General features: G+C 36.8%; 1 protein-coding gene across 5 annotated transcripts in view; it reads right to left on the bottom strand.

Moving 5' to 3' along the window:
• Nucleotides 1-6,725: 6,725 nt before the first annotated feature.
• The window catches only part of zgc:103755, an 87,025-nt gene continuing 68,905 nt past the window's right edge, over nucleotides 6,726-24,845 (bottom strand). For 2 of the 5 annotated variants that reach the window (XM_073927201.1, XM_068214389.2), the window contains 6 exons: nucleotides 23,499-23,681; nucleotides 20,850-20,987; nucleotides 15,993-16,116; nucleotides 10,884-10,951; nucleotides 10,656-10,731; nucleotides 8,466-10,408 (listed from right to left, as the gene is read on the bottom strand). In XM_073927201.1, coding sequence (XP_073783302.1) covers nucleotides 10,015-10,408; nucleotides 10,656-10,731; nucleotides 10,884-10,951; nucleotides 15,993-16,116; nucleotides 20,850-20,987; nucleotides 23,499-23,681 — 983 coding nt within the window. In that variant the 3' untranslated portion in view covers nucleotides 8,466-10,014. Of the gene's footprint in view, nucleotides 10,409-10,655; nucleotides 10,732-10,883; nucleotides 10,952-15,992; nucleotides 16,117-20,849; nucleotides 20,988-23,498; nucleotides 23,682-24,845 lie in introns of all 5 variants that reach the window. The other 3 variants (XM_068214390.2, XM_068214391.2, NM_001362516.1) reach the window with 3 other exon arrangements.

The raw sequence follows: 24,845 nt of genomic DNA, 5'->3' as shown, positions 1-24,845 counted from the left end.
CTGGGAATTTTAAACTAGCACACAGTTGGCATAACTTTGTTTAGTTGTAGCAGTTTTATAGTGACAGTTAATAGTGACATCGGCTAATCGTTGCATCCCTAGTAACGAAAACAGTGCATTATACAAAAGGCCTTTTTCTACAAACATATCCAAATGTGTTCCGCTCCTCGCGCCACTTGCTTAATGTCATGAGACTCACTCTGGGCAGCCTATAACTGCAGCTCATGCTGTATTGAACAGATGCACGTCACTTTATAACCATAGCGATCGTTTTTGGACTGAAATAAGTTATTTTTGATATCATGAGTCAGGTTTGATCAGGGCATCTCGGTCTCAATCTGTTGTATGTTTCAGCTGTTACCTCTTACAATCAATGCTCCTCTCTACTTATACCTGCCCTGTCTTGTTACTCATTGCCAGATTATTGTGTTCATTAAACCCTACGGACACTCTATTGCTCTACAGATCCTTAAAACTTTTGTTTTTACTATATACAGTCTAGTCCAGTCCAGTATTGCTTTTTATTATTTAACTTTATTGCTTACCTGTGATCTGCGCAGTCACCCCGCTGTTGAATCCAGCTCTTCACCGGCGCTCGCCAGCTCCAGCACTCTCTCCGCTGCAGGGGCTTTCTCCTTGCCCTGCCCCTTCATCCACTCTCCGCACCGAGAGAGCTGAGGTGGAATTTCTGTTGCCTTCATCTAGTATGCGTTCCCCCACGGGTGGTCGACAAACGGCAGCTGCATTTGTTCTTCTTGAAATTGAATAAAGACTTATTTGAATGTTATTTACTCTATATTTTCTGTCCAAGCCTTGACTTATCAAATTAATTGGAGGGTCCAGAACAAATTGCCTCGGGGGCCCAGATTAGCCCACGGGCCGCCAATTGAATAGCCCGGCTATATAGTACAGTATGTGAGCTGAGTAGTATGCCCGAATTCACAGAATTAAAAAACAGCTTGTGAAAAGTACTCAGATGATCTTCTAATTCCAGCGAGATTCTGAATCGTGCATCTGATGGACGCTACGATATCCCATAATGCCACGTGAGAGAATTCATGAACTGACATGATTGGGTCCACTCATTCATACTGCTTACATTTATACTATATAGAACGTACAGTCATGTAGTAGATTCAAATTCAAATGTAGTACCTACTGAGTAGTAGGCATTTTCAGATGCAGCCCTGGAAAATGTGCGGAGCTGGTGGTCCTTAAGGAACGTGGTTACGAAACACAAGTGTAAATGAACACGCAAAGCACATTAAAAGTGTGACATTTTGGTCTGAAAATGTGTAAATGGCCCCTAAAATTGCCCCTCGTTAACTAGAGAATCCCAGCTTAATAATAATAATAATAATCCCTTAAATTTATATAGCTCTGGGCACTTAAAGCGCTTTACACATGGGGGGTAATCTCCTCATCACCTGCGATGGATGACGCGACGGCAGCCATTTTGTGCCAGATCGCACACCACACACCAGCTGATTGCTGGAGAGGAGACAGAGTGATGAAGCCATTATGATACCGATAGGGGTTGGGAGGCCATGATGGACAGGCCAGTGGGCAAATTTGGCCAGGATGCCGGGGTGAAACCCCTACTCTTTTTCGAAGGACATCCTGGGATCTTTAATGACCACAGAGAGTCAGGACCTCGGTTTAACGTCTCATCCGAAAGACGGCGCTCACTGAGCAGTATAGAGTCCTCGTTACTATACTAGGGCATTAGGAACCACACAGACCGCAGGTTGGGTGCCCCCTGCTGGCCTCACTAACACCACTTTCAGCAGCAACCTAGCTTTCCCATGTGGTCTCCCATTCAGATACAGCCCTGCTTGGCTTCAGTGGGCGACCATGTGAGAGTTACAGAGAGCTATCTGCCAGCAGCTCTCTCAATCCCTTATCTTCCTTTTCTGCAATACTCCTTTGATATGTGCAGCCTGATACAGTATAAAGACCACATAAACAACATAACCCTTTTACAACACTGAGGTGAAAAGGTCATTCCTGACTCTGCAGTATGTCAAACCTTAGAGCTCTGGCAACATTTTGATAGGTTTAGCTCTTATCAGTCAAGGTCACGGAGGCCGCAGAATCACAACACTAAATAATTAAACATCGACAATTGCTCTGATGAATCTTAATTTCCGCTCTGACATGCAGATGGCAGGATCAGGATCTGGCACAAACAGCAGGATCCTATTGATCGATCCCATCTAATGCCATGCGAATGTATCCTTCTCGTAAATTAGGCCCATTTAAAACATTTAAGCCAGTGTGAATGTCATCGCAAACCAAAGCTTGTTATGCTGACCATATGGAGTCCACTGATTTTCAAACAGATACTAATTCAGCACATCACAAATCATCTCAAGCTGTTAGAATATGACAGTGCAGTGCTCGGAGCATTCGCTTGGATTTATTGTATTGAATAAACCTGGAGCAGGTGGCTGTCCATGATTGCAATGTGGTATTTCCTGTTCCAAATATGATCATATCCAACCACAACAAGCAATTAGAAAATTAGTTAAAAAGCTTACTTTTTATATCTGCAGTGCCAAATAATACTGGGCCAAAATCACAGAGCAGTTCAAACCATTCGACACACACAGGGGCAAATCCAAAAGACGTAGTAATAATGTTGCACACCCCTCTCTCTCCACCTGTCTTCACATCATAGCTTCACATACGTCGCCCTCCCACCGCTCTTTAAATACGTCGCGCAACAACCCAACCACTCTCCCCATTATGCCCCCACCCACCCGGTCTTCAAATACATCACGCAGCCCCACCCACCCAGTTGTTTTTAAGTTACATATACCATGATTTTACCAGTCCGACCCACTTGTGAACAGATTTTACTCCGTGTGACCCCTGAGTTAAAATGAGTTTGACACCCCTGAAATAGATGTTAATAACAGTGATGGTTGAGTTAAGGGTTGGGGGAGGTGTAGACGTTAATAGCTCTGATGGTTGGGTTTAAGGTTGGGTGAGGTGTAGACATTAATAACTATGATGATTGGGTTTAGGTTTGGGGAAGGTGTAGACATTAATAACTATGATGATTGGGTTTAGGTTTGGGGGGTGTAGACGTTAACAGCTGTGATGGTTGGGTTTAAGGTTGGGTAAGGTGTAGACATTAATAACTATGATGGTTGGGTTTAGAGTTGATGTAGGTGTAGGCATTAATTACTGTGATGGTTTGGTTTAGGTGTCAAGTAAGTGTAGATGTGAATAACTGATGTACAGTGCCATCTTGCTGACAACATAGCTGTGACATGTGGTTGTCCTTAACTTTACCTTGACAAGTTTTACGCCCCATTTATGTTACGCCACTTTCTTGCAGTCCACAGACATACCCTACTCAATCATTTCACTCGTTGCCCATCTTTAAAATACTAAATGCTTGCCAAGTTTATGATTAAATTTCATATTTGGAATCATCAATAAAATTAAACAACAACTGTGTCTTTAGTTTCATTTCTAAACGTTCTAATCACACAAAATCTGCAGAAATTCACAGCTGATGCGGCCCCTACTCCAGAGATTTGTCAGTCTATAGCAATCCCTGATTGTCTAGAAGGCTTGTCTGTACTAGAAGGCGGGGCTTCATTCGCCATGTTGACACTTTTCCCCATTGAAAACTATTTGAATGACACACCTTGTGTCATATTTAGTCTTTGACAGAAGCCAATTGTGGTCTAATTTTATTGGCTGATGCTGCTATGATTATAACGACAGCACCAAGCTTCACACACGCCCTCCGCTAAAGGTTGACACTTATGCCCCGTGTGAATGTTAGTATTAATCAAACAGCAAGGAATTAAAACAAACAACCATAAAGCCGTGGTCACACTAAAGTTTGAGGTTGCGAAATGAGATTGCATTTGGCGCTGTGAAGAGGCGGAATTAAACAAGGCGATTAGACATAAAAAAGCAAGCGATTGGTCCATATTTTGAATTTCTGTACAGAGAGGTCATGTTTTGATCTTCGATTGGTTTCACACAGTCACATGATGCGATTTCACAGGTCAGAGTTCACTAAGCTTTGCACACGTTCCTGGTCTGCTGGATTCGCGTGCGTATGAATGGAAGCCTATGGGAGACAAGTTCAGTGAGACCTCGGCTTTAGAAACTAAAGTAGTGTAAGCAGAATTAAACTAAGGCCCCGTTTACACTAATGCATTTTCATTTTAAAAAGCATAAGTTTTGCTACGCCAGAGTTTTCAAGCGCCAAAAACAGTTTTTGGAAACGCTAGAGAAGCCGTTTTCATTCTAAAACGCTGCTGCTCCATTTCAGTGTGGATGGGGGAAAAACGGAGACATCTGAAAAAGGAGGCGGGGCTGCCGACATTCGCCTCTATGATTGGGGCTTTTCCTCAATATTAAGTAGCCTAACCTTACACACAGTTCAGTCCTGCATCCTCTTCTTGTAAGTCCAGACTTCCAAGTTTGATCAAGGCTGCGGTCTCCTTCTCCTCAGTTTGATATGGAAAACAGACTACCGAGGACAAGGGTAAATCTTCAAAGGGAACAGTGTACTTTATAACTTCATTCACATAACCCTGGCTAAGTTGTTTCATTTTCTCAACAATAAAATGAATACATGATTTAAGGAACTGCCTATTTTCATTTTGATATTAGCAACTTAACTGACAGCAGAAATGTTGAGGCGTCGTGCTGCATATATGAGCGTCATTTTCACTGTGTGTATATTTATAACAAAACAGAGGCCTCACTGCCTCCTTTCAATTTCAGTGAAAATACGAAACTACTCTCTTTTGCTGAATATCAGTTTTAATAATCGATAACGGCCATTATAAAAGTATAACATACAATAGTTTTATACATTATAGGAAATAAAGGCAAGCGATCAGTCAATATACAGAATGTAGGCTACGTGTGTAGCGTACAGTCCACAGATAAAATTTCTTATTGATTTTATCACGGTCCGACAGAACGGTTTTACGACTCCTGGCTCCAAGAAGTCTGGATTTTCGTGACAGCTTAAGTTGTTCAGGGGGCCTGGAGAGATAAGCAGGAAAACTTCAAAGACATTCCTGCCCAAATACCCTCACACACACACATACACCCCCACGAGGCTGGTCCGACAGAAAGAAAATGAACTCATCAAATCCAGAAAAACCAATGTGTTATGTTTTGTAAACTTTGTATCTCATTTCTGACTTTTCTTACCTGTGTAACCTCTTTTATAACCTGTATGCATGTTCCATTTAGGCCTTTGTAAAGCATAAATATTGTAAGGATATGAAAAATTATGTTGATGTACTTTCAACCCCCCCATGTTTGGTACCGATGGGTTTCTGCTGACATTTTACAACACATGATGCATAGTGCAAGACCATAACTCGCATTGCTTTATTCTTTAAAGCCCTGTATTAAATGCCTGTCCGCATGCTTTAGGCGGACACTCAAATTTGCATACGAGCAGCCCCGTGACAAAGGAAGGTTCGCGTGCAAACTTTCCCCTGAAATCATTGGTCAGAATGCTGTACGGGTTGTCACGTGACCCGCAGGTATAAGCACACTTCCCCCCAAACATCTGGGCAGAAAGAGAACGTCCTAAGAAGAACATCATTGTCGGTGGCCTTCGGGCCACGCGGCTTTCCTACGCCGCATGGACTTTCCCGCCACGTTTCTTTATTTTCCGACAAAAGAAAACTCAGTTTAAAGTTTGCGATCGTGTTCGTCCGAACTGCATTACTCCACACATCCAGGAGGACATCAAAAGGAGTTTCATCAGGAAAAGACCCGCATAAAGAGAGAGATCCCAGGCATTAAGTCCAGGTACCTTTAGTTATGCGATTAAGCTGTGCCCTTTTTAGCAAAAAGGTGTGTTTTATAATCTCGGTGGTCCTTAATGGTGCGTGTGGAACTGAAAGTTTTGTCACTCTTTTACCTGAAATCTATATTTCCTAGCTTTACTATGTCTCTTTGCTGTTACACGTTCTATAGACCCGATATCTCCACGTGGTTTACCTTTGTTTTGTGTTTAATGTATGTTTGTGCGTTTGTTTGTTCGTTACGTCTGACTAGTCAATAAATTCCATTTATAATCAAATGAATTGTATTGTTTGCCTCACGAGAAAATGTCACTGAAATACAGATTCCCCTGCCTAGCTATTATAAGTTGTTTAAAACTTTTGAATGATTAATCTACTTCACAAGAAGTAGCAATTAAATTCCCTATTTCTAAATGAATAGATTACCGTGTCCGCTCGGAAGAGCGGCGGCTCTGCTTGTGTTTGTTTGGTCAAATTAACAATAAATTGATCCGGAATATTAATGATTAATAATAATTCGTTATTGTTGATAATATTCATAATCTGGGAATCCGCTCGGTCGCGCGAGCATGATCATTTACACGTTTAATAAATATAGTGGGATTAGATCCAGCGGGAGATGCTTGATGAGCAGTCCGACGAGCAGAGCTCTCATCAGGGTAGATAGGCTGCAGCGCTTGCCCGAGTGTGTGTGTGTGTGGTCACGTGATGTGCGTTTTCAGCATTTTGGTGTGGACGGAGAGCTGTTCAGAAACGCTGGGTGAAACGCTAGTGTGGACATGTATCGTTTTCATTCTAAAACGCCGTTTTAAAACTAAAACACACTAGTGTAAACAGGGCCTAAGGAAGGAAGGGAGTGAGGGAAAGAGGGAGGGAGGCATGAAGAAACGAACAAACAAAAGAAAGAAAGACAGAAAGAACTATAGTATAACCTTTTTATTGTAATCAGCTGACAAACATTCCTTGCGAATTACATCGAGTAATTCAGATCTGCATGTCACTGTTACAATATTACATTTAAATTCACACAAAATATACACCCAAACACACTGCTAAGCAGATCATTTACAGACAGTACAAAACACCCCTGTGGAAACTGGCTGAAATGTGCAATAAGACTCCAACGTCCACTGGAAATTGTCTTATTTCCTAACCCTTTTAAGTTATTGGCTTTCTGACAAATCTTAAGCTTGTTGTCATTTTTCACCCCCAAGTATTTCTCTTTCCAGAGTTTTGATATGAATGTCTGAAATGTTCCAAAACAATGTCTTATCATTCATTACCCCATTAGTGCAAAATGCTCATTAAAGAGTCATTCTTCTCTGATTCCTGCATTTATACAGTCTTTAAACTATAGACATTGCTAAATTAAATATCTCGGTTTGTAATTATGAATGACAACATAAATCCTTCAATTAAATAAAAAATAACAAATGTTAAGATTAAACAAGAACAAACACCCACAAATGATAAGCAATAATTGTCAGACTCTCATCAAGTATTTCATTATCAAAATAAACGACTTCTAAATTCAACGTTCTTCTCAACAGTTGTTTGATTTGCTATTAAAGACTACATCATCGAAAACAAAAGTCACAAAAATGTCTGTGATATATGCTCAAAGTACTAATGGTAGCTTGATTTAGTCTTCATAGTTTGGTCGGTATAATCTTCCATAGACTTTAATAATACATCTTTGATTACTGATAAAAGTGACTAAAGTTTCTATAAGGAATCTCTTAGTCAAGAGCAAAACAAATAACTGTTTAAGAGTTCATTTCACAAAACATGTTTTACATTCCAATACACTACATTTACAATGCTTTTTTTTTTTTTAATGTAAACGCACACTTGATGGATGTGTGTGATTGTTAGCGTGTGTTCAGACTGTCGCAGATAAAAATGTGATAATTCCATGAATTCCACCTACTGATCTTTATATGGTAATAATAATAATGATTCATAGTTTGTCAAAATTATTAGCTTTAACAGTCTAACACATCTTTGATGACTGATAAAAGTGACTAAATTTTATATAAGGAATCTCTCAGTCAATAGCAAAACAAAAACCTGATGAAGTGTTAATTTCACATACAGCATATTTTTCCATTCCAATCCACTACATTTATATAGTTTTTTTCAATGTTAATGCACACTTGATAGATGGATGTGTGTGACGATTAACGTGTCTTCACAGCTTTGCAGAGGAAAACATCAGAATTCTATAATAATAATAATAATAATAATAATAATAATAAATACATATCAAAATGATTGGCCCTCCTGTGGAATTTGTATTCAAAGTTGAATATTTTCGAATATCGCCGATCACGCCGAACACACTTTTGCATTAATATGCAAATCTTTTGAATTATTTACTAACGGCAGCGAGCGTTTTTTGGGTGCTGCTTATGTGCCCTGTGCACCTTGTATTTTAACTGTGCCTTGCGTTTTTGTCATTGCGTGCCCACAGTTGAAAAAAAAGAGTGGAAAAAAGCATGTTACATCAGTAACATCATTTTCATTATCGGCGTCATTTTCATTTCAAGTTATCCAGCAATGTACGACTTAACAAATCTTGATTATCATCATATTATTAATTATTATTAATTAATTATAACAATAACAGCAACACTCGTGCACAATACGCAGCTGATTCAGTCATTGCCTAGTGACATAAAAAAAGAGTGCTTCTGTTTTTATTTTCACGTTTTTGAAACTTAAAAGTAAGGGCTCCTAAGGGGCTGATCACACCGAACACGCTTTTACACTCAAAAAACGCGAGGCGCGAAGTGCACTGCAATGTTTTTTTGTTGCTGCGTGTTGTGTGCAAGTGTTGGTGCTGATATTGGTATAACTTTAAAATGTATTAATATTGTTATATTTATGATTTGTAAAGTCATACAGCTCCGGAAACCTCAAAAACAGCAACCACTAGTCTTCACAAGTCTCTGTAGTCATCTGTACAACACAAACACTGCTGTCACCCCAATGGAAAACCCATCGATTCTCTTAACAATATGATTATGAAATGAAAAAACTCGACTGACGTAACACGCTTTTTCTGCTCAGAGATGACCTAAACTGCAAGTGCACAGTGCACAACTACAAAAAACACAAGGCATAAGCAGCTTGCAATACACTGGTGGCTGTTAGTAAACCATTCAAAAGACATGCCTCACAATGCAAGAAGCGTGTTCTGTGTGATCGGCCCCTAAGACAGGTCTCAAAATAGAACTCATGCTCACTTACAAAAGGGGCGACAATAGAAGAAAAATGCCCTAAACTTACTGAAAACGTCAGATTTTTCAGTGCGCCAGATGAAACTGGTAACAAGGACCAGCCGAGCAAACCGGAAAACATCTTAGCATGGATATAATAACTTAGTAATTAGAAATATTATGTTAAAAATGTGACAAAACAAATCTCTCTATTAAGTATTTACGTTTCACAGGAGGGCTAATGATTTTGACTTCAACTTTATATAGAATTCTAATATAATCATAAATCAGTGATTCTGCCATGTTTCTCACTGACAAAAGCAAATATTCAAACTTCCCGTTTTCAGGTGCAATAAACATGTAAAAATGATTTAGTCAACATGACTTCAATGCACCATGAGCATGTCAGCAGTAACAACTGCTACAGAGTGGAACAATCAAGTACAATCTCAGCTGGTTAGATCTTAGATTACAATGATTTTAAAGTGCTTATTATTTATTTATAACTTCTCTGGCACTAAGATGAAAAGTGTCTGAACATAAGTGCCATGTTCTGAAGAGACTTGCACCTGTCTGAAAGAGTCGAAGCTTTCGAGCTTTCTTCAGAGGGTATTTGAGGAGCTGATCTAGTCACAGTTATTGAAGTTATTAAATTGTCTGAACTTCTTAAATCCTGCTGTTCAAGTCATTGTCCTCGCCCACATACTTTTATTAAAGTGCTCAGAGTTTGCTGTTTACCTCAACAGATGGATTTAAAGTCAAACCTCAGAAGAATTAAAATGCAATACATCTCAAACATAACATTTAGTCAGTTCGGGAAAATATATTAAACCATTTATCAGCTATAAACGTCTCAATCTTAGTGCAGCTAGAGAGAAACACTAAAGAAAAGTCTGCTCAGTTTGGCTGAAATGTGAAAACAAATCCCAGGAAGCAAAAGCCAGATGGGTGGAGAGACGGGAAGCCCATGTTTTTGGAGTGTGGTGGTCTCAGCTGCCTTCATCCACCAGCTTGGCTCCGTTAATACCGCGGTATGTGACCCTGCTGGGTCGCACCAGAACCCCATGGCCAGGTCGGCAGCTGAAGTAGCGCCGGCTGCCCACAGAACCGTCGTTTTTCCCTTTCGGGCTACGCAGCTCCAGGCCCAGCCAGAGGCCAGGGGCAAATTCAGCTGTGCCAATGTAGCGGATGGTGGCCATCTCATTGGCGCTAATTAGCAAGACCTGCATGCCCAGGTGGAGTTTGACAGTGCCATCTGAGCCAGGACAACTGGTGTTGCCACCCACTCGAATAGGCCCTGGGCCAGCGCTGCTGTTTGCCCTTGATGCACCCCAGCCAGCACTGACTGTGCTCCAGCGGCGACGCAAATTATTGGAACGGTTCCTGAGGGATGACAACAGAAGGCAAAGAGTATTTAACAATGGGACACTAAAAGAATGGAAGGGAAGAAATACAGTAGAATGGAATGCGGAAAGTGTTTTCCAGCCATTAAAGTTACGTTAAAACCAAGCAAACCATTGATTTTCTTTTGAAATTGCCAATAAGTTTGATGTGTCAAATGACCCTCTTCCTATTGAAAAAAACTAAATTACACAAGTAATTTAGTTTAGTCATTTAACATTATTCTCACCTGCTTGCTTGACTTTTGCGACTTGGTTCTCTCTGTGTGGCAATGGCTGAGGAAGTGCTGAAAGTGCGGCGAATACCTAAAATAAACACATACGTCTGCTTTATAAAATGACCAAATTTCTGTGAATCGACAGTTTTGTGTGGAAAAGGAATGACTAAACTGTGTTCAGTCTTAAAAAGCTTTGACAGAGAAGAGGGAATCAGACAGCAGACAAGCGGAATGGCTCACCTGTGAAGGAATAGTTCATCCGAGACGAGGACAGCTCTGACAGACAGTCCACTGAGCCATGAATCCTGCTAGTTAAAACAAAGTGAACGTTCAGTATTACTTCTTCCACTACACTTTTACAACTGATGCACTGCCATAAAACTGTCAAGACGCATTATTTTACCCTTGCGTATTCTCTGTAAGCTGTCAAACAATAAATATATCACTTCAAAATAGTGACAGTCACATGGGTTTATTTTGACAAATGCTTGTCAAAACTGGCACAGACAATCTGATGTAAATATGTAGCAAACTCACAAACCTTTATGATCTGACAGAAAACAAAGAAAAAAAAAAGGAAATGATCTCCAGTGGACAGGTAAAATCTTTGAAATCAACATTTTTGAAGTAAGCATGAAATAACACATGGAACCCATTTTACTTCCGTAATGGACAGATGTCAGGTTAAATCCATGTCTATTGGGGACTTAATGGATTTTTAAGTATGGTTGTAATCTAAGTAGGTATGGTGCTGTATCTATAACAGAGCCAGACTTGAAGTCTGTGTAAAATCAAGACATTTTTTTTTTTTATTTAGGTGAATAAATGATGTCTAAGTTAATCCTCTAAAAAAAAAAAAAAAAAAAAAATAGAGTTTGTTTTGGTTATCTTCAATCAAAATATGACCATTTGCTTCAGCATTTGTAGTGGTGGTTCTTCTGTGTTGACATCAGTTTGACAGTTTTAACCACAGTATTTTTAACCATGCCCCTTACTGTTAATTTGCAATGAGGGAATAATACTCAAAAAGAAAGGCCTTCCCCTCTAACTAATATTCTGTTACAGTTGGAAGTACATCAACATGTTAAAGGTACAGCTATGGTTTTGTTTTATTCAATAAAATATAAAAAAAAAAAAAAAAAAACACACTAGAAAAGCGTTATATATGGGCTGACTTTTTTTTTTTTTTTTTTTAAATAACCCATGTCTGTCACACGTGATACAAGTGGATGAAAGCTTGAAGATTTTGAATCATTACAAAACAAACAGTGTTTTGAAGTGTGTTTGCGAGGGGTTGGTTAGAACATTAAAAACATTTTTTATAGCAATCACTTCCTGCATTGTTAAAGACACCTGTACGTGTGCCGATAAGATTAAAACTCAGGATAAACGGAGTATATTATTTTATTCATTTTTGTATGTCTTTGTTTAATTGTTGCCTGATTGATTGGTAGGTTATTAGGTGGTCGATCAATCTGTCATTTGGCTTGTTGGTTGGTTGGTTGGTTGGCTAACTGGTTGATTGGTTTGCTGATTTGTTGGTTGGCTGGCTGGCTGATTGGATGGTTGGCTGATTAGTTGGTTGGTTTGCTGATTGATTGGTTGGTGGGTTGGTTTGCTGATTGGTTAGTTGCTTTGTTGGTTGGTTGGCTGATTGGTTGGATGGTTGGTTGGTTGGTTGGTTAGTTGGCTGTTTGGCTGGTTGGTTGGCTGATTGGATGGTTGGTTGGTTGATTGACTGATTGGTTGGCTGGTTGATTGAATGGTTAGTTCATTGGTTGGCTGATTGGCTGGTTGATTGGTTGGTTGGTTGGCTAATTGTTTCTTGGTTGATTGGCTGATCGATTAATTGATTTAAACATTTAATGACAGCTTCAGTAGGAATGTAAGTCTGAATATCCACTGTCAGTATACATGTCAAGTGAAATATATTTAGCCAAATATTACTGTTCAATTATGAGATTGCATTCTTTTATCAAATAACCGCATTACATGGACAAATACATTACTCTTGTTTTGTGTACATGTGCTGGAGAGATTTTGCTAAAACAATTTTGTATGAACTGAGAATTTTCTATTTAACTGAGAATATTTTATTTATGTATGCATTTTCTTGTTTAATTATTAGTTGGTTGGTTGGTTGGTTGGCTGATTGGTTAGTTATTAGGCTGATTGGCTGGCTGGCTGGCTGGTTGGTTGGTTGGTTGGTTGACTGGTTGGCTAATTATCTGGTTGTTTATTTGTTTGTTTGGCTAATTGGTTGTTAGGTTTTTTTTACACTTTTAAACATTTATTGACAGCTTTAGTAAGAATGTAGGTCTGAATATTCCCAGCAAGCATATATATCAGGTTAAACAGATTTAGCCAAATTATTGCTGTTCAGTTATGGGATTGCATTTTTTTTTAATCATGGGTACTTAAAGCAAAAAACTTGGACAGTTTCCCATATTAGTCAAAGATATTATTTTAAACTCCTGTATTGCGCTACACAAAAAAAAAAAAAAAAAAAAAAAAAAAAAAACGCATATAAGATAGAAAAACGCAGAGTAATTGAAAAATAAATTGAAGACAGAGAATTTAGGGCTTGTAATATGCATCAGGAAAGTAAAGATTCCATTTTTTCATTTGATTTGACTTAAAACCCCGATACTACATTAAAAAAAATGTGTGCAAGGACAGGTTGGGATCTCTCCATTGGCTCGGCTAGCACTGTGTCTGTGGCTGCCCTTAGGGTTAATTAAGAAGACAAAACGAAAGAAAACTTCTAGAACAATGTGCTTATCAGTCAGTCAGCTCCAGGAATACAATGAGCCAGAAAAAGAGGAGCACGGCACAGGTGAATGGCTCTGAATTAAGAATATATGATTCATGACAGATGGAAGGCGATACGAACATTGATCATTTGTTAAATAACCAGCTGGGGAATAAAAGCTGTAAAAGCTACAGGGGGACAAACGGGGGGCAGATCGTTGCTGATACAAAGGATTACAGGCATAATGGAAGACTGACTTAAATCGAATAAAAATAAAGAGCTTGGGTTTGAATCAAAAGAAAGTAAAAAATAAGCAATTTTACAGTATCTTGGTGTCAAATGAAAGAAGTAAAAGTCAAATATGACATTTGTTTTATTAAACATGCAGGGTTCCCATTCTATGACAAATTTAAGGACTTTTCCTGACAAAAAGCTGAATTTCCAGCACATCGCTGCACTTCTCCTTAAGTGTGTGACCTGATTTAGATGTGTCGTGTAATATTATTGCACAACACATTCAGACAAAATCTTTTTGAACAAGGTTATAATCGTTGAATATAAATAAATAAATAAATAAATATATATATATATATATATATATATATATATATATATATATATATATATATATATATATATATATATATATATATATATATATATATATTTTTTTTTTTTTTTTTTCTTTTTTACATGAGTTTGTTTGATGCTTTTTTTAATTTTAACAGTTTTGTTTATTTTGATCATTTAATTCATAAATGTTTTAAGCAGCGTTTCTGAAGGTTGTAGCTAGTTGAATTTAAGAATTTTGAAAATTTTTAAGACCATTATGAATGAAATAATAGACTTATAAAGGGCTAAACGCTAAACAATTTTCAAATGGCACAAATAGAAAAGATTTGTATTTGCCCTATCATATGTCTTATTATAATTGAATACATTTAATAATACAATAATAAATTAATAATAAAAAAAAACAAGCAAGCTCTACATGTACTGTCTCCATAAACTTTTTTCCCACAAAAACTTTCTTAAAAAAAAATAATAAAAAAATATAAATATATACAGTATTATAGGTTGGCGTAGATCATTTAAAAAAAAATCTAGAATAATCTAGATTTTAATCTACCCAAATAATGACTAAAAGTAAATCTTTGAGAACGGGTTTCTCAAGCTAGGTGGTGCATTAGACCAGGGGCTCATCTCCAGTTTCTAAAATGCATCACAAACTGTTTGAAACTGTTCTTTGATGATAATTGGTGATAAAAATAAATGATGTTTAGTAAGATTTACTTGTGTTTACAAACTGTTTTTTCAGTTAAACATAAATTTTGAGGCCTACACAAACCTACATAAGCTCGAAACAGCGACTTTTGATTACCTCAATCCAACTGAAGTCATAACTGAACTGAACAGAAATGGATTTAAGAAATGTGGAGTATGCATATATGTTTGTTTGTTTGTTTATTGCCCCTCAAGGGGAAATTTTCTGTTGACTCACCCAGCACTTCAGCAGGATCTGACACAATAACAATTTAAAAGAATAAGTCAACATGCAATGTGGCATTACTGAAGTAAACACCGCAATCAAACTATTACTGTCATGTAGGACTTTTTACCATTTTTTATGATCTACATGCATGGCTGTCAGTAAAGGTCCGCACACACAGGTCGCAAAAACATGGACGTTTTTTTCTTTCCATTCGGCATCCATTATTAAATTCCATATTACTCCCACTAGACTCCTTATTTGCGTCTAATAACCCAGTTTGTCACGGGGGCATGAATAAAATGTTCATGAGTGAAAGTGCCAAACTGCAGTTAAAGTCAACCAAATTGACAGGAAACTCGTACATGAAAGCACTTCACGTAAACACCTTAATTATACTATTGTCTATTAAGCCAAATAACTAGATTATTGATTTCCATGTAAGAGTGGTCAGTATGTCTTCGAAGTAAGTGAAAGATCCAAAAGGGTATCCTGCTGATTTGATTCAGAAGGGCCCTTTTTTTGTCAGACAGCTTACCGGTTTAATTTTCATTCATCGTCATTCATTTTAAAATGCACCCAGTCTGTTTTATTTGTATATGTTTTACTCAAACGCATAAACTCTAATGCTGCCTGATAGTTAGATGTGAAGCTAACATTAATCAGATTCACTCTAGTGAACTGCATCCATGTTAGCACATCACGTTTGATGTGGTAATTTCACAGTAAGAATACACACAGGTTCGAAGACGCCATTACCAGCCCACCACTAAAATATATACAGTGCTGATAAATTATTTGTCTAAAAAAAGCTGATTATGCCAGCAATTTTTTTAGACATCCCAACATGGTATCTAATTTGAAATGTCTTTCAGGACAAGGGCAGGGCATTAGCTTCTGCCGGGGCCGTTATATCCCTCATGCAGAAATGACTTGCAAATGTCGATGCACAATCTTATTAATGCTTCTGCACAGAAAGGTCGAAATGTCTGTTCGACAATCAAAGACACAGTCGGCTAGAAATAATCAAGCTAAAAGTCAGCGAGACACAGAAATAAAACTCAGTTAAGATGCGATTAGGAGCGTAAATTCTCTGCGGCGCACTTGCCTCTGAACTCGTGAGGGTGGAGCGAAGACTCCGTGTTTCGGAGGACAGCTGAAGTATCGTACTCCTCCAACTGATCCGTCATTCTTTCCGCCCGGCTTGTCCAACTCAATCCCCAACCAAAATCCTGTAAGGGACACACACGCACACACACAGTGTAGAAGGAGGCGCATTTTGTGAAATGTAGCTATTCTCTCGTCGACCTGAGCCTGGGTAAACAATCTCCAATCTGTCCTTTCTCACTACAGCTTGAGCCTAAACAAACGAATATCAAATCCTGCGATTTGAGTAAATCCAGTCATTCCTTTCAAAAGCTTTGTAATGCAAGAGCAAACAAACAGTTGCTTTTTAGTAAACAAAGCACAGAGCATAAAACACAGGGTGAGCGCTATTCTATAAATGTTCGAAGAGCAGATGAAAAGGGCAGATTGAGAGGAAGATGGATTTCACCTTAGAGCCTTTGATAGCCTATCAATAAAATTGCATGGATGGGGCAGATAAGATTCATGTTCTTTAAAATAAAAATAAAAAACACAAATAGAAAATGATTATCTAGTTCAGGGGTGCACAATCCTGTTCCAGGAGAGCCACCTTCCTGCAGATTTCAGTTGCTACCCATATTAAACACATCTGAACCAATTAATTAGGACCTGAACACCACGTGATAATTACAGGCAGGTGTGTTTGATATGGGTAGCAACTGAAATCTGCAGGTAGGTAGATCTCCAGGAACAGGATTGAGCACCCCTGATCTAGTTGAATCTTCACTTACAGGTAAAGGCACTTAGGTTCAGTTCCTCTTTACTAAACTGTAATAAGTAAATACTTGACTTTATTTAAATAAAATAATAATAATAATAATAATAATAATAATAAAAATGTACTTCTTAGTAAAATGTACTTCTTAAAAAAGTACTTCACCCAAAAACTGAAATTTACCCCATAATTAACTTAATATTAAGCCACCTTTAGTGTATATGACTTTTTTCCCTTCAAACAAACACAGTTGATGTGATTTAAAATTTTATCCTGGCTCTTTTATGATGTATAGGAAGTGGCTTTTATTTTGAAGTTTCCAGAAGTGCATAAATCTGTCATAAAACTAACACATCACTAGGGAGTGGGTTAATGTGTTTCTGTAACCAAAATATTCACAATTATCACACTATAAATAGGGTTGTGTATCGTTTGGGGTTATTTCGATACCGGTGCTAAATCGACACTCGAATCGGCAAAAAAACGTGCTGGATTAGTTGGCAGTTCATTCCGCTGTGGTGACCCCGAATTAACAAAGGGACTAAGCCGAAAAGAAAATGAATGAATGAATGAATGAACTTAATAAATCATGTATAATTATTGTTCTTTCTTATTTCATGTTGGTAAATACATAGCATTAACTAAAGAAACCTCTGAGTTGTCATGAGAGAAAAAAAAATGTTATCTAAAGACTTCTGCTAAAGTACTTCATATTTATAACTATTCATATTTAAAATACTAGTGCTGTTGAATGATAAATACACAAAACTATTTACAAATACGTATTTACATTTACACACAAATTGTATTTCAATGTATTTACTTATCTATTTTAATTTTCGCGTTATTTTATAGACATATTGTGCATAACAGTGAGTCAAATGCAGAGATCATTTTTTAAAGAAAAGAAGCCATCCCTAGTGGCATGTTAAAATGGCGGTGAGAAACTGACATATTCAGATTCAAAAAAAGTTCTGATGTGTTGCTTAGCTTTATTAAAAATCATATGTCACATGCATCATTTATCACGTGCATGTATTTTGTCAGTTTCCCTCATGTGAACATTGTGCACAGCAAATCAAAACTGGTGCTTTATTTTACTGCTCTCCAACTATGCTTTGTTTTCCAACAGATTTAGATGAAAATGCTGCACTGCCTGATACATTAAAATGCCTTTCACACAAAACTCAGAGTTGAGTTCAACAGCACTCAGCTGTCATTAATTAGTGAACTGGAGAGTCTGTTTGAGATTTTTTATGGCAACAGTTCAGTCACTCTAGTTTCCCGCACCAAGAACCAGCTGCATTCTACAAATACAAATATCCAATTGCATTTTAACAGATAAATTGCACCTAATCAATCATTATTGAACTATGTATAATAACAACAACAACAACAACAACAACAACAACAACAATAATAATATTATTAATAATAATAATAATAATAACAAAATTATAACAATAATAATGACAATAACAACAATAATAACAATGACAATAATAATAATAATAATAATAATAATATTAATAATAATAATAATAATAATAATAATAATAATAATAATAATAATAATAATAATAATAATAATACAAGCCACAAGCAAATTATACAGTAATACCTTAACTCATTTGCACAGTGGCTTATTCCGCAAATCTCACTCACGAAAAGTCAACCTTCCAAGAAGATTTAAGCCTATTCAAAAGACATAATATTGAATAATCACTGAACCGGAACCCTGACTATACTTGTTTCAATATACAACTGAGTCAATATTCACAATTATGCACAGCATCTAATCTTTATCAAGCTTGTTTTACATTCAGCCAATCTGTGTGAAAGACAACTAAGGCAAGCATTAATGCTTCATGAAAGAACTGAGGTATAGAAAATGTTGGCAGTCCATTGCATTTCATTTAAACCTACACTAGCTAGGTTTTCATCACCCTGTTTTAATATGCATTTTGAAGTATCACAAAAGAAACCAGTCATAGAAATGCAAAATGTCAAATAAAGATGCATTAATTTTTAGTTTTTTTAAGCTTACTTGAGGTGGATTTGGGCATTGGGGTGTGTGTGTGTGTGTGTGTGTGTGTGTGTGTGTGTGTGTGTGTATGTGTGTGTATAATTGCACTTAATTAATTGTATATATATAATTGTTTAATATGCCTATGTTTGCCTGTTAAAACAAAAATTATGACTTTTTTGATTCACATGCTGGAAATTATTCTGTAAACGTGTTCTCATCACAGTTTATTTTTTTCTTATGGGATAAAATAGTTATCCTATTCAGTTATGTGTCAATACTTTCATGTGCATTTAAAATGTATGCGCAAAGTGTTAATTATCCTACTGCTAAACCATGGCTTAAAGAATTGATATTTCCTCTGCACTTAGATATCTTATGATCCAGATATCTTTTAAAAGGCAACATCGGACAATTTTACAAGACACAATGTACTTAACTAAAAAGTTGTTTTGATAGTTTACTTACAGTTTACTTATAGGCTTAGGTTGCTATGCTCTTTTTTTTGTTTGTTTCAAGAGTTCACACTTAGATAATGCTAGACTATGATAGCAGGTTTGGCCTGCTGTCCTGGGAGAGAACCCTGAGCTCGAAGATAGATGAGCCCAAGGTTCCTGCCTGGTCAATGAGCATTAGGAGGGATAAGAGATCAGGTATTTCTTGAGAGCCCCCAGTTTAATTTGTTTTACCTATACTTTGTTTACTATGGTGGTTCTAATTGATTTAGTGTGTATGCATTAAGTGCTTGTGACTGACTGTTATTATAATTTACTTTTGTACATGTTTTTAGACTGTGGGACGAAACCAGAGTACACAGGGAAAATCCTCGCGGACACGGGAGAACATCCAAACTCTGCACAGAGAGTACCGACTGGCTCAACCAGAACTTGAACCATTAAGTGTTGCCCGATCACAGAATTGAGGAGGAGGGAGGAGGGAAAGATAGAGGGGAGGTTTTCTAAAACAAAGACAGGGAATGAAGTTTAGGCAGGAAATTTATAGTAGTTTTGGAATGTTTCGATAGGCTAGCTAATGATAAGCGATGAGCTGTAGTCAATCATATCATGTGCTCATCTCAAAATAAGTTTGTGAAACTTTACTTGTTTTTGGAAGTTTACATGCATATCAGAAAAATTTATCCTTGAATTTGTTATTTTAAATCCATTCAATGACCAAAAAAAAACTTACTTGACAAGCAAAATCATTTGCACATCTTGGCATTTCTTGGCATTTTTTTTCGGCTTAATGCCTTTATTAATCTGCGGTCTCCACAATGGAATGAACCGTCCATTTCTTAATGTTATAGTACACAAAATACATTCCTTGAAATTCATTTATCCATTTCTAAAGCTGAACAATTGCTTGTAGAATGTAGATAGTATAGAGATAGAGTAGATATTGTACCGAGATAGAGATCAGTAAACACAATTCCTGACTATAATTTTCTGTAGCATATTACATTCTAACGCCTGCATCCCATGAATATAAGGTATCAAATTCATAAAAGGATTTCAGATCAATTTCTTTAAAACATTGATAGTTTGTTTACTTTTAAGCCACTTCTGCAAACAATTCTGTAAAATAAGCAAAGAGCCCCACAACTCTTTAAGTGTCCTTGAAAAATATCAAGTGTACCTTAAATGGCAGTCAATGCAATGTCTAACTTCACAGTGCTGAAGAACTGCTGAGCTCACCTGAGTTCCACATCCATTAAGCGAATAACCTTTACACGGTATACATTTTAAAACTGCCTCATTCAACTTATAGACCTGAGAGTAGCAGACAAAAACTGCAAGCAGAATAACAGGTAAAGTGTGCGTTAAGCGAATTTGAGTGGCTGGCCTTTTCCTCATTTATTAAATGTTTGGATTTCCATTGTGTGATATTAGACGCAGTGGAACATTTGCGCTGCTACTGAAATATGGCTTTAATTCATCCAGAGGTCTCATATAAAGGAGAGGGATCGAGGTACAATAGCAAAGGAGTAGCCATTGAATTGCTCTAAATGTGCAATTAACCCTGACACATAGCGCACTTCACAGGGATATCAGGTGAATAGAAAAGCAATAGTGTCATACCTGGAGCAAAACTGGTCTTGCCGTAAAATCGGACAACTCCTGTCCTTTGTCCCACCACCAATACTCGCTCACCCAAATGCACCTCCGGGCTCTCATGTGCTGTGCTGCTTGCTAAAGGGGTTCTACTGCGAGCAATGACTGAAAAATAAGAAGGAAAAACAGTCCAAGAAAGAAAAACTATTGCTAACTATATAATACCTAGAGGTCAACTGATGTGTCAGTTTTGCTGGTTAATCGGCATAGACAGTTGATTGTTTGATTGAATGTTTTTGCAAAAATATTGTGTGTATATATATATATATATATATATATATATATATATATATATATATATATATATATATATATATATATATATATATACATACACATATAGACATATATATAAAGGGTGTCACGATCCTCCAAATCCTCGATTCGATTACATTTTCGATTCTAAAGTCACGATTCGATTCGACTTTCGATTATGAATAATTAATTAATTAATAACGAATTAATTATTTGTAGCCAACCGTTTAAACTACCTGACCTGCATGGTCTTTGTTTTACCCATAAACAAATCATACAGTAAATGAATAAAGGTAAGTTACACACATAATTACCATCTGTCAATCACTTTTTCTGCGGGACTCGTGAGTAGGCAGTGTTCTGTGTCGTTATAATGGCGTCGGTAAAAAAGGTGCACAACCAACAGGAACCAACCAACAGTATCTGAGCTGTTCGCTAAAATGACTAAGTACAAGTGAGTGAAAGATTGAAGCAGTCTACTGATCCTCTGAAGGCCTGGACCTGCTGTCTCGAGCGCATGACTGTGTATGTGCGTCTGTGTCTGTGTGTGAATGAGTGTGTGTGGTCAAGCGATGTGCGTTTTCATCAGTAGTGAGGAAGGAGGGCTGCTCAGAAATGCTACACGCCACTGTGGATGTCAAATCGTTGTTCAAAAATGCCATTTAAAAAAAAGAAATATTAGAGTAAACAGGGCCTGATTGTGTACTTTTCACAAGCGTATTTGCAATGGGGGCGGGGTGGAGGAGCGCGAGGCCGGTGTTGTCTATCGGACGAACCCTAATACGTACATATTAGAGCTTGCAAACTGTGTTTTTTTTTTGTTTTTTTTTTGTTTTTTTTTTTGTCGACAACACGAACATCGTCAACATAACTCACTGGAAATCCAAAATGCTTCCACACCGGCAACTTGATTGAAATAGGAGAGGGTTTAAGCTCTGTCGACGGGTCACCTGCGTCTGCAGTTTAACAAGCACTTCAACAAGCCTGTTTTATTTCCTGCTTGGCAAGCCAGGCTGACGTGACATGGGGGCATGGCAGCATTGACGATTCTATTTTTTGATTCGATAATCGAAATTAAGCATAAACTTCGATCGATTTCGATTTAAAATCGAAATCGTGACACCCTTAATATATATATATATATATATATATATATATATATATATATATATAAATAACAGATGTTGAAGTTTTCATTCGCATTGTATGACAACACCTTTTGTATATATACATATGATGTGAAACAGAAATTGGCATGAACATTGTGAACACATCACCACATAAACAACAACACAACACAACTTGTACAACAAGCAGTGAACACAACAAAAAAAAAAAAAAAATTGCCATCATTACTACCTGGTTTTGACATGGGATCAGAAGTGCACACTAGTTTCTGCTATCCTTGTTTAAGCTACATGTAAATTAATTGAAGCTCTTGTTATTTAAGCACTTAACATCAAGCTGTATGTAAAAGGAATTTACACTTAAGGTTTGAGAAGTGCCCTCGTCTGAATGCCTAAATGAATGTAATGATGCGCAAATTAAGCCTTGCTTCTAATTGGTAAAATTCAATTATGTCCAGTAGCTGACTTGACGAGTTTTCAATTGGTTATCTATTAGAATGTAAACATTTGAGAAACGATGTGTTGTCTATAACTGCCTCAGTGCAAACTTGTGGATTGCCTTAAAGTGAAAACACCTTAATCCAGCTGTTTAATATTAATAAAACAACAAAAACAAAGAAGTCACTCATGCTTTCGACTGAACAGTGGTTGTAACTTCAATAATATTTAACCTTTAAGTTCGTACCTTAAAGCTACTAGATACTGTACCTGGAAAACTTGAAAGACACTAATTTAAGTAGTATATTTGCTATGTTATTCAATTACCATTATAATTATTTTACACTAACACCAAACCGCACCAAATTGTGACCCTAAAGTCATGAGCAATATGTACCGATGCACCAATTACATATACACATGTGCGCACTCACACATCTAAATACAAGCATTTACACTACTGCATATGCACACTCACACCTCTCCCTTCGCAGCTAAAACAGCTTCAACTCTTCTGGGAAGGCTTCAGGAGTGTGTTTATAGGTACTGAAGACATTCTTCTAGAAGCGCATACATTTTTATCTCATCTTTAAAAAAAGACAATAAAAATGGATATTGCATTAAGAAGAATCTTTCTTGGGTAAACAACTTTTGACTGTGCTGAGATTGTCTTTGCCCAGTGTGTTTGCAACCTAATCCCCAATCAGAGTTTGTTTTGCACATTCATATTTGCAAATACAAATCCATTAACTATTAGGGTAGATCATGAAAAAGTAGAGCTGCAAAAAAGACATACTTGAGTGTGGGGTGGAGGTGTGTGAACGGGATGGGGCAGGTGTAGATCTGGTGCTTGGAGCAACCCGCTCCTGCCATGGATGCAACGGTGGTCTTTGACGTGGGAGTGGACGTGGTGGACGTCTAGAAGTTTGTCTAGAGTCCAAAGAGGAAGAGGAAGTGGAACAACTGCGTGAAAGAAGACCTGTGTGGACAGATCAGAAATGACAGAGTAAATACATTGGCACTACAAACATAATCATTATTTATTACACGTGGTTACTAACCACTGAGCCACCGTGTTGCCCGACCAAATGAATTGAACCGATTAATTAGATCAGTTAAATCGTTTAATTAAAGATATATATATATTTTTTTTTTTTCTTTCAAGCTGTTTTTACATTGTTTGCTGAGTGAAGAAGAAAAAACCTTTAAGACATATCAGTCATAATTGCGTTCAGACAGAAAACAGTCATGTCAAAGTTGTCTGCAAATGCTTAACCAGAACAAGATAAAAAATAAATAAAGAAAAATTAAAATAGTCCTATCTATAAAACAATAATTCCAAGCTGTATGATTATTAAATAAAATGTATCGTAATGATATTATAGCCATATGCTCATTCTGGGACATTTGTGAAAAAGAGAAAAAAATAGGTAAAGTCACAAACTGGAATTTTATGCAGCACATTTGTAAATGGTGTTTTTCAATTTTTATTTATTTATATTTTTTTAAGTGCAAGGAAAAAAAATGTGTAAAAAAAAAAAAAAAAATATATATATATATATATATATATATATATATATATATATATATATATATATATATATATATATATGGTGTTGTAACAATATGTTGATGCTTGAGAAAGTAACATTTTTGCTTTCTTTAACATTTTTTTCATGTTTTAGGATGAATATTTTTTCTTGTTCAGATTAAGCATAAAAGGCTGTGCTAATTGTTATTAATGCTAATGTTAATTTATCTAATTAAAATGTTATTATATTATATGTCATTTTATAACATTTTATGCTTTATATAAACTATCGAATTATAATTATGCCCCATAAATTAAATTAAGTATTCGCCCTTTAAGGCCTAATATTACATTTAAAGTCTTTAAAAGAAACAGACGATGACCAAATTAGTTTAATAAACACTGAAAAGTGTTTCACTGACTATGTAAACAAATAAATATATTTCACATTTAACATATACATTTTTTTATAAAACACACACCAACACGGAGAGAACATGCAAACTCCACACAATTATTTTTCAACAATCTCAAATCGCCTCACAGCAACATCGCTGGTTCAAGCCTCGACTGGGTCAGTTGGCATTTCTGTGTGGAGTTTGCATGTTCTCC

The sequence above is a fragment of the Danio rerio genome, chromosome 17 (assembly GCF_049306965.1).
Source record: "Danio rerio strain Tuebingen ecotype United States chromosome 17, GRCz12tu, whole genome shotgun sequence".
In the NCBI taxonomy this organism is placed as follows: Eukaryota; Metazoa; Chordata; class Actinopteri; order Cypriniformes; family Danionidae; genus Danio; species Danio rerio.
This window is presented reverse-complemented; position numbering and strand designations above follow the sequence as displayed.